General features: G+C 37.9%; 1 protein-coding gene across 1 annotated transcript in view; it reads right to left on the bottom strand.

Moving 5' to 3' along the window:
* The window catches only part of scn4ba (sodium channel, voltage-gated, type IV, beta a), a 25,340-nt gene extending 17,802 nt beyond the window's left edge, over positions 1-7,538 (bottom strand). Inside the window, exon 1 of the mRNA XM_073818170.1 lies at positions 7,016-7,538. Within this exon, the coding sequence (XP_073674271.1) occupies positions 7,016-7,103 (88 nt within the window). The 5' untranslated portion in view covers positions 7,104-7,538. The remainder of the gene's footprint in view (positions 1-7,015) is intronic.
* Positions 7,539-11,836: the final 4,298 nt, after the last annotated feature.

Raw genomic sequence — 11,836 nt, 5'->3', positions numbered from 1 at the left:
TGTGCAGTGTCCGTTGGACTGTCTGCCTTGAGATGTTGCCACCAGCAGAGCCCAGATTCATCAGGATGGCCTTGGTGGTGATCCTTGGATTCTTTTTTACCTCTCTCACACTATTCTCCTGGCCAGCACAGGAGTCACTTTTGGCTTCCAACCACATCCTCTGAGATTTTTCACAGCGCGGAACGTCTTGTATTTTTTAATAATACTTTGCACTATAGCCACTGGAACTTCAAAACATTTAGATATGGTCTTATAGCCCTTTCCTGACTTGTGAGCAGGTCCTCAGTGAGCTCCTTTGTCTTAGCCATGACTATACCACAAACCAACAGCAGAGAGCTTCTGTTTTTCACCTGTTGAGTTGATTAAAACAGCTGTTCCCAATGAATCAGGGTAATTAGAATGCTTTAGAACAGCTTGGACTATTTGGATTGGTATAGAACTTTGGATTTTCCCATAGACTGTGACAGTTTGCAAAGGGTATGAATAATTTTGGACATGCAACGTTTTGTTCAAATGTTAAAAAAGCAGAGAAATATTTTTTCTACAATGATGCCTCTTGTACATCGTCTTATTATCTTTTGGGAGAAGCCTGTGTAATTTCCGGTATATGTGTGTATATATATATATATATATATATATATATATATATATATATATATATATATATATATTGACAGATGCAGAGACAAAGCAGGAGACCTATTTTTTTAAAAATGTGCTTCTGTAATGTTAATTTAAAATAAATGTTTGTTTATATTTAATAGTAACCCTTTAACCTTTTAAGCCAGATTGATTATATGTGTGTGCTGTGAGATACCTGAAAAATATTCAGATTTGTTTTAAATCAGTCATAAGATGCAGTCAGTTTAATATATGAAGTATTTAAGTTGAATTAATAATACAAATAAAAATCCAGTATGAATGAAACAAAGTTTTCTTAGCGTGAGCATATAAAGCAGCAAAAAAGTAATACATAAATAAATAAAAAAGTTTTGTTAGATGTAACTTAAGCATTTAAAAACAGTGTACATTTAGAAATTTCTATACCTCACCTTCCACCCCCTGGGAGATAATCAATACCCATAATACATACCACAAACGCTAATGTGCAGTGGTATAAGGTTCATATTGCTGCTTAACAGGACAAATAGGGAGTGGAGGGAGAAAGAAAGTGAAGTTGAGTGAGAGAAACAGAGGAGAGCGATGTATAACTATATCTACTCTCTGTAACAGGACTCCATGTCTGGCTCGAATAACCCAGCCCAACATATTTCAGAGCCGGCAGTTCTTGCTGTTGGATTAAACCAAAGTCCCTTTAGGGTCAGTCAGTCCACTTTGTGGCCATAGGGCTTTTAAATTTATAGTCATGCAAGTACAGCTAAGTCATTCTCGATGCGGAAACTATACAAATAAGATGTACAATTGGTGTACGATAAACTTTTTCACAAAGCATGTTTAGCTAGCATTGCAAGGGTGGCACGGTTCAGCTGGTTACATTAGGGAGTTAGCCACTGCTGGTAGATGCTGTATTATGATTTTTTTTTTTTTTAATAATAAAATTAAGATTTTTTTCTCCATAGACAGTTATTTAAAAGTAAACTGTACATTTTGATTACTGTCTGTCCAGAATAAAAATGTAATGATAATTTGCCATCCCCATGGTATGGTGACCGTGAGGGGACATGTTCGGTTCACTTAATTTTGTCGTGGCTACACCATATTAACTTGTGGAATGTGCTAATATGTCGTGGTCACAAGATATTAATTTGTGGGAACGTCATATTAACTCGTGGGAATGTCATATGTCGTGGCCAAGAGATCATTTTGTCGAGGTAACGACATCCTTATGGCATAGCCACAATTACTATTATATTTGTAATAATAACTATTTTAATAATTACTATTTTTGTAATAATAACTATTTTATTTGATGTAATTTATGTAACAATTATTCATGACAAACTTCATTCGAAAGCTGTCTACATTGCATGTAGACAGTATCGCCTATGGTGAATATAACAATATAATAATGTATTACTTTCTATAATAATTAATATAATAATTTCTCAATAATAAAATATTAATAAATTAATCTCTGGTAATCCCGGGTTACTACACTATAAAAAAGTTTCAATTTAAAAACTTTAGCAGCTGCCTTACAATTTTAAATTAAATCAACTTTAAGTCATTTAAACTCACAAGTTATATCAACTCATTTTTATTGTAATAAGTTAAAATGACTTGTAGTTTTAAGATGATTTAACTTAAAAACTTAAGGCAGCTGCTGAACTTAGGTTTTTAAGTTGAATCCGGTGAAAACTTTTTACAGTGTACGGTCACGCAGGTTTGTTTATGCATTAAACTCGTGGTCACAAGAAAAATATGTCGTTCCCTTAACATAAGAAGTCGTGGCCACGAGAAATGGATGTCATTCCCTCAACACAGGATCTCGAGGATCACAACATAAGGATGTTGTTACCTCAACAAAATTATCTCATGGCCACGACATAATATGACATTCCCACGAGTTAATATGTCATGACCATATGTCGTGAACCGAACATGTCCCCTTGCGGTCACCATACCATGTCATCCAACATTACGGTTTTAAGGAAAATATTCCAGAATTTTTCTCCATATAGTGGACTTCAATGTTGGACAATGACTACGTTTACATGGACACCAGTAATCTAATTAATGACCTTATTCTGAATAAGACAATAATATGATTAAGCTGTTTACATGAGTTGCTTTTAGAATATTCCTTTCATATTCCCGTTTTACATGTTATAGTATATAGATCGATTAATGACACACGTCCACATGCGACGCTATCAGTTCATCTTCGTTATAGACTTTTGGATGTTTCGGTTTTAATTTTACAAAAGCTTGAAGTGGCTCTGGACATATGCAACACATTTTTTTTAGAATGTGTGAGTTAAAATTTGCCGTGGTCGCATTTGTGCGAGTGCATGCTGTGCTGCTCCAAAGCACCAGTCAGTTTTTAGGGGGAAAAAAAAAACACACGCAAGCACAGTCACTGAAAGCCAGATTAGTTTTACTTTTTTTGTTTGTTTTCATTTTGAAAACCCTGTTATCTTTGCCGTTTACCTCACAAATAAATTTATTTTTATTTTTTAATTAATTATTTTGATTGCTAAGTGTTTGCGCGCCCTGTAATAAATTGTTTAGTCGGCATATAACACAGCATGTGATGGAGTCTATGCCTCGTCTTATTAGTTTTTGTTAATAAATGCTATATAAACTAGTTTCATTTTATTTTTGTTATGCTGTTTAATTAAAAATAACAAATCCATCTTTTAAGAATTTGTTTTAATCTTAAAATTGATAGGTGTAGCCTTATATATGTAAGCAAAACCAAGACCATGAATTCAAAAGTAAAAGTGAAAAGCATCCTAAAACATTGCAATAGCGGAAATCCCGTTCACAAAATTAAAATAAATAGGCCTACTAACAAATAATACTAATGCAAAAAGGGGGTTGAATGTTAAATACGTTTCCATAAAACAATAAATTATGATAACAGACAAACTATTTATCAGCAATGAGCATTGATTAAGCCCATGTTGTAGCAAAAAATAAATAAATAAAAATGAAACCAAAGCGCGACCAACTGAGAGCGTTATGCCGCGTTCCAGGCAACCCGTTACCCGTGTTTTTCCAAACTTCTACCAGTGAAAGTGCACTGGAACGGCAGTTAAACCCGTGAATTCCCACCCGTGAACTCGTACTAGATCGACGTACTCCCAGTTCCCAGTTCTGACGTGACATAGCCCAAGAAACAACAATAAAGCCTCTAGGGGTGCGGTGTTTATGCAAGTGGCACACGGTGGAAAAATAGAGTTATATTTAGGACAATTTAACGTTGCAATCAAATTATTAATACTATAAAAATAATAAATGCTTGGCGTGACTTGCCTGGAACGCTACAAAGTCCTTTGAAGACGTGATTTACGAGCTCAAAAACCTGTCTGGAACGCAGCATTAGTGTGTATCCTGTCACAAAATATGCCGAAAAGTCCTACACAAGGGGAATAGTCTGATTAAGGTGTGTATATGTCTTCCATAATGCGACTAAAATAGGAATACTCCACCTGTCTTAATTCGATTTTTGTTTACTCAGATTATGACTTTAGTCGTATTAAATTAATCAAAAATATCAGTTTACATGGTTGCTTCTTAATCAGAGTATTGACTTAATCGCGTTAAAATCGGAATATTGTTGTCCATGTAAACGTACTCAATGGGTTGAAGGTCCAAATTGCAGTTTCAATGCAGTGTCAAAGGGCTGTACACGATTCCAGCCGAGGAATAAGGGTATTATCTAGTGAAGCGGTCTTTCATTTTCTAAAAAAAAAAAAAAAAAACATTTATATACTTTTTAATGACAAATGCTCATCTTGCACTAGCTCTGTGATGCGCATTATGTAATCACGTTGGAAAAGTCACGAGCAGTTAGTTTTTCATTTGTGTATTTCGGTTCAGAAAGTTAGGGTCGGGCTAAAAACTCCAACTCATTTTCTCCTCCAATTTCAAAATCATCCGTCATCGTTGTTTTAGCATTTGACTTTCTTTGCACGTTCGCTTTGTAAACACTTCCACCTACATCAAGTGTGACTACGTAATGCGTGAGGCCGAGCTAGTGCAAGACGAGCATTTGTGGTTAAAAAGTATATACATTTTTATTTTTGTTTAGAAAACGACCGGCCATTTCGCTAGATAAGACTCTTTTCCCTCAGCTGGGATCATGTAGAGCCCTGTGAAGCTGCATTAAAATTGCAATTTGGACCTTCAACCCATTTATCCCCATTGAAGTTCACTATATGGAGAAAAATCTTGGAATGTTTTCCTCAAAAACCTTAATTTCTTTGCGACTGAGAATGAAAGACATGAACATCTTGGATGACATGGGGTTGAGTAAAAACTGCAACCAATGTTGCCAACTACTGGCTATATGATGCTAAATTATGTCATGTGCTAATCAGCATGTTCATGGCATCTTCATACCATAATTGCATTCTGCCTTGAGTCAGCCCTTTACATCTTTGCTCACATATTGTATTTCAATGCATCCAAATTCCCCATAAAGCTCATTTACATATTTTTCTCTTTCTGGAACGAGCATGAAATAGTGACTGAAATGCAACCAATTATGACTGTTACTTCCAAGCTATCTCCTGATTTATAACCACAGCATTGCCTGACTTGTTTTTATCTCATACATTTATTAATTGCACAGCACAGTCTTCGTATCATATTCTCTTCCAAGAAAAGAAGCTATGGTTTGCCAAGAAAGTTGCTAGATTTGCTGTGTGTGCTTCATGAAAAAGTTGCTAAAAAGAATATGAAAGGTGGATAAATCTAGCAGCTGTTGCGAAGTTGGCAACTACCAATAAATAAGATACTTTCCTCATAATCAGGTGGATCCTATACTGTCATTTAGTAATGATGCTCATTTCCAGGTTCCAGACATTAGCTCCTAATCATGTCCTGAGGTGTGAGGGACTAGTGACTGTAGAGGAGATACCACAACTGTTTTTCACATGCTCTGCATGCCATGACATTACACACGTGGGCTCTTGGACTATTTATAGAGCCCTATTCTTATCCACTTGTTTGTTTTCCTATAGATTACACAGGACAAACTCTGTTGACATTTAATTAGAAATATAAGTGACTACAATCAGTGTCCATTTGGTACTTTACTGGTGGCCATTTTCAACATTTAACGTCTCTGTCTTACAAGACCTTCCAGGCTTATCCCCTCATCACCCAAAAGTCTCAACGCATTATGATTGTCAAACCTAATTTGTTTCATCCTGACAAGTACTAAATACTAGTAGGCTTGTAAACAAGATTTGTTTTTTATTGCTTAAAGGCATGGACACAGACAAATTTGATGAACTCTGATAAAGAGTTGTTTATATTTCAATTAACCTCACTCTCTGTCATTTGCAGGCACACGATAGAAAAAAAAAATTATAATCAATCCACCAGCAAAACTGTGTCGTTTGTCAGAATGATGATTCGCCCCTAAGTGGTGCACCTTCTCGTAACCTGACGGATGTGCCGCGAACATATAACAATACATCATACCTCCCCAAGTCCACTGGGAACTCTGCAGAGGATGCATGTTAACCGTCTGAGTTCATTCTATGAAGGAGAGAGTCAAAATGACCTACTTTAACGGCCTCTAATTCACCTTCACAAGCAGTACAGGGAAAGAGGAGGGGGGCTTGCTTGGATGAATTGGGCCCACCTGCTCAAAAAGAATTACAGTGGCGAAATTCAGTGAGCTCAGCATACTGTTGTGCAGTGTGATTCAAGACTCACATAGCGCAATACATCATAAAGACGCTCTAAAGCATAAAGCCACATGTCCCACAAACATCCTGCAGCTAAGGTAGAGCGAATTCCTTTTACAGTGGAGAAAAGAGCAAATGTGAAGAAAGTTCTTTCATGGAAGTAACCTAAATGTTCAAGATTTGGGGTACCATGTGTAGAAGTTCAAGAATCGGTCATTGATAAACCGTTATCAGTTTGAAAAACAAGGAGGACGTGTTCCCCCTTAAACTCTACTTGGTTACGGCCCGTTTTTTTACGAGTACTCTGAAACGACAATTGAGAAGAAAAGGCAAAGTCACCAGAGTATTTTATAAACGTCTGATGCCAATATGATCCTGCACTCTTGATATGTACTACGTACTGACACTTCACAGTTTTTATTCACCCTCTATCCCTCTTGTTTCACTAGAGGTAAGAGAACAAACCTAGTCCTCCCAGACTATATCTTTTCAAGACCTGAGATCTTTCAACAAACATCAACAAGTATAACCCAGCTTGTTTGGTCCTCTCGACTTGTGCAAGCCTTGCAAAAACTGCAGCATTTTGGCAGCCGCCCCACTAGGAAAGCGTAGGACGGTGGGCTCAAGAGTAAACAGCTAGAGAGGGGGACAAGGTAGGAATAGTACGGGAATGGCTGTAGGAGACTTACCAATCAGAAGTGTGACGACCAGACCGGCATGGACTACATCGCCGGACCTCGCACACCTGTGCAAGAATGATCTTCTGTCTTGCTCCATGTCAGACTGTCTCTCCCCTGGTCGAGTCCTCTGCTGTATGTCTTGGGTGGGATACTGTTGGTCTGAGGGGGCCACACGGGACCCGACACAAAATCAGAACAGAAAGACTTTCAGCACGGGAAGTCTTGCGGAGTACCTCCCTGTCCTCGATCCTCCTTTGCAGTATGTCCCGGTAAGGGAGGGAGAGCAAGAAATACGGAGGCAGCACCTGATCCGTTGCTTGATCTTCTGATCAGTGGCTCTCAGTTGCCGGCAGTGTCTTGCTGATACTCTGTCTCACTCAGCGTGGTTGTAGACGCAGGAAATGCTGCATTCATTCAGCAGCAGCTGCAGCGCAGAGCTCCACTTTCAGTCTGGGGAAGAGACTGTCGGTCTTACCCCTGAATAGGTGCCGCATGCTGGGATGACTGGCCAGAGGAGGGGTGGAGGGGGGCGGCGTGTGTCTGTAGCCGGCGCAGGAAAGAATGAGCCACTGCAGAGGCACGGGACGAGTGAGAGGGAGAGAGAGAAAGACGGAGAGAAATAAGGGAGGGCGGGAGAGTGTATGAGGTGGGGATGGGTGTGTGTTGTGGGGGGGGGGGGTTTGTCTTTTAGACTAATCACATCTGTGGAGATCATAAAACCTTCAGTGTGTCCCGTTATAGTCCGTGCCTGTTAGCATGGGGATTTTTTCTTTCTGCCCCTATTTGTTTTTGTATTGGTGTATGACTGTATGATTTCTTCAGTTCAGTATGTTCTATTCTTGTTATTCTACTTTTACTGCTGCCTTCTGTGTTTTGCCTTCCTACTTTTGTGCTCTAAATTTGTTGCACTACCCACAAAAGTATTGTATTGCTCAGAGGTTGCTCTTTCACATCTCCAGAGCAAGGTCAGAAATTAAAGATGACACGGGGCAAAATCTGCAATAAATGTGACAAAAACGTCCCAGATATTTAAAATGTAGGATCCTAAATGCCTTTATATCATTTGATATATTCCAGTTTTCATCTTCGAGTTGCATTTTAAGCCTGTTTTGTTGTGGGCCTCATATTTTGCAACAAATACAAGTCAGACAAAATACAAGTGCTTTTAAAATAATTATGTGACTTAAATCACATTCATACTTTGATGTAATCATTATTTACAATTTAAAAAATGGCCTTTTTTACTGGAAAGAAAGACAAATATACTAGTTAAAAAATTTTGCATTTATGTTTGTGAATTGAACTAGTGCATTTCGTTCATAATAGAAAAATAAAATGCTTGGAATTTGAAAATAATTAAATAATAGAAACAGATATCCTTTAATCTAGGGCCAACATGATCTCATGACGAAAACGTACCTGGATATTTCTGATAATTCTCAGGAGTGTTTGCCTGCAATATTTCTTCTAGAATTCCATCAGAGGAATTGAAATAGACTCAAATTGTCATTATAGAGTAATATCAAGGAGTTAGTAAATTACCAGGGATAGCATAGCCTAGATATTTTAAAATCTTTGGCACCTAGGCAAATCTGAAGATAATTTGAGACATTGTTGAGACCTCCTGTGAAACTTTTTTCTTCCCAATTGGAGAAACATTTGTGAAGACATTTGAGTTGCAGGACATAAGAAAAGTCTTCATTTAATCTCATTGCTATCTAGGAATAATAATTATTTAAAAAACCCACCCACCCTCTCCTATGCCTGTCTACCTAATTCTGCCTGTTTCTGTATTTGGCGCTTAGCCAGACCTTGAGTAAAACCAACCACAAACCACCCTACAACGCAGAACCGGATAAATGATTAAGGTTCCAGGAAGAGAAGCGAGATCAAACACTCCCTAGCTTGACTGAAATACTAAATATGCATGATAAATGAAGTAATGGACACTTGTGAGTCCTGTAGTATCCCAGCTGAGCTCATTCAGGATATCAAATGTTTAATGTGCATAATTTATGATGCCGTTTTAATCTCTGTAGTAATGCATCCAAACAGTTTTGTTTTCCGTAGTGGCCATTTTAGGCTTGTAAACAAATGACTGGCTGTTTGCTCAAACCCCCCCTCTCTGTATGATACCATTTATATCCTGACCCCAAGAGTATTAAATTAGATTCAACACAAAATGCAAATTATGAATATTATTTAATATGTATTTATTAAAGAATATTATTAGAGCACATAAATATAAAAAATATATATATTTAAATTATTTATTATTTTATTTTTCTAGCATTCAATTTATCTTATTAGGTCAATAGCTATTGCATATTTTAACTGAACAAATGATTGGATTTCCCCTATTAAATTTATGATTAGTCATGTCCTTTTTTTATCAAACATACCACAAGCTCCATACTAAAGCCCAAGAAAATGTTGAGTTCAGCATTCTGTTGCCACAGCTTCAGATGACACGCTCACAGACCGCAGTCTTTTCATTGACCGCCTCATGCATAATGTACACAAACATAGCAAAAGCTGGTTGAAATCTCTAGCTCTGATTGGCTGAATGGTGTGCAAAATCTGTAAGTTCATTATGTTATAATAGTACATTAATGTTTGTAATTTGGGTGCCATCCAATGCTCGAGGCACTAAGTACCAAGTATTCTAGACATTTATGAGCTAAATACATATTGTGCATTGTGAAATATAGGCATTTATTTAATTACAGAATTTTTAATCAAATTTAAATTTATTTTAGCCATTGTTAAAGGCTGCATAAAAACGTAATGGCCTGTGGTTGGTTGCTATTGAAGTGTTCCTATTGATCTTGGTGGTTCTTCTCCAGAACGTCATCGGCAAAGTAGAAACAGATGTTATTCAGCTAAAAAGCCTGGCTTACTGAGTCTAAGCAATCTGAAATGTGCTATCCCATAGATTATTTGATTATTTATGTCTCATCTCTCCAGAATTGTAACAATTGAATTGAACGGTAAATGAGCCAGCAGTGCAGCCGTTAAAAGGGAAAGCTTAATATGGGGAAGTGGTCTGGGACCCTTGTGGTCAGAGTTTTATAGACATGACACTTGGCTAGTCATTCAAGATATATGTGGTTTATCTAGACGTACCATAACATAACAGTTATGATGCACCTGTCAAATTTATAAGGCATACAACAGCCAAATATTACTGTATTGATTAGATACAACTTATCAAGCAGAGTGTTGTCTGCAAATGTTAGGTGTTCAACCCGATCTCATGGCAATTGGTGGCTAATATGTATGAATTCGCACAACCTCACTCGTACATATTCATACAATTTTTGCTAAATGGTACGGATTTTATGAGTTCCCTAATTCGTATGAATTTGTACGGCTGATCTACCCCTAACCTCACCCCTAAATTTAACTGTCACTGGGGTCTAGACAAATCATACAAAATCGTATGAGTGAGGTCATATGGACTTGTACGAATTAGCCACCTTGTAAAATACAAATTGGACGTAAGATAGCACTGTTGTGTCCAAATAGTTTTTGACTTCATTTTTCTGTGTATTCAACGTAGGCTCATTGGAAATACGTGCCTCTACTGTATATGCATTTCTGAAAAAGTGAAGAAAAAAATGATTTGATCCCTTGCTGATTTTGTACGTTTACCCGCCGCTTCCCCAGTATATAATTTTAATGGTACATTTATTTGAACAGTGAGAGACAGAACAACAACAACGGCTTCCCCAGTATATAATTTTAATGGTACATTTATTTGAACAGTGAGAGACAGAACAACAACAACAACAACAACAAATCAAGAAAAACATATTTCAAAAGTTTTAAATTGATTTGCATTTTAATGAGTAAAATAAATATTTGACTCCTTCGCAAAACATTATTTAGTTGACTTGGTCACTTAGTGGCAAAAACCTTGTTGGCAAACGCAGAAGTCAGATGTTTCTTGTAGTTGGGCACCAGGTTTTCACATCTCAGGAGGGATTTTGTCCCACTCCTCTTCGCAGGTCCTCTCCAAGTCATTAAGGTTTTTGGCAACTCGAACCTTCAGCTCCCTCCACTGATTTTCTATGGGATTAAGACTGGCTAGAGGCCACTCCAGGACCTTAATGTGCTTCCTCTTGAGCCACTCCTTTGTTGCTTTGGCCATGTGTTTTGGGTCATTGTCATGTTGGAACACCCATCCACGACCCATTTTCAATGCCCTGGCTGAGGGAAAGAGGTTCTCACCCAAGATTTGATGGTACATGGTCCCGTCCATCGTCCCTTTGATGCGGTGCAGTTTTCTTGCCCTTTAAGCAAAAAAAAAAAAAAAAACACCCCCAAAGCATAATGTTTCCACCTCCATGTTTGATGGCGGGGATGGTGTTCTTGGGGTCATAGGCAGCATTCCTTCTCCTCCAAACACAGTGAGTTGAGTTGATGCCAAAGAGCTCGATTTTGGTCTCATCTGACCACAATACTTTCACCCAGTTCTGCTCTGAATCATTCGGATGTTTATTGGCAAACTTCAGATAGGCCTGTAAATGTGCTTTCTTGAGCAGGGGGACCTTGTTGTCAGTACTTCATAACATAGTGTGTTACCAATTGTTTTCTTGGTGACTATGGTCCCAGCTACCTTGAGATTATTGACAAGATCCTCCCGTGTAGTTCTGAGCTAATTCCTCACCGTTCTCAATTATCATTGAAAGTCCACGAGGTGAGATCTTGCATGGAGCCCCAGACCGAGGGAGATGACAGTTATTTTGTGTTTCTTTCATTTGCGAATAATCCACACCAACTGTTGTCACCTTCTCACCAAGCTGCTTGGCGAAGGTCTTATAGCCC

This window comes from Garra rufa, chromosome 14, assembly GCF_049309525.1.
Source record: "Garra rufa chromosome 14, GarRuf1.0, whole genome shotgun sequence".
NCBI classification, from domain to species: domain Eukaryota; kingdom Metazoa; phylum Chordata; class Actinopteri; order Cypriniformes; family Cyprinidae; genus Garra; species Garra rufa.
The sequence above is the reverse complement of the archived record's forward strand: the minus strand, read 5'-3'. Positions and strand labels throughout refer to the sequence as shown.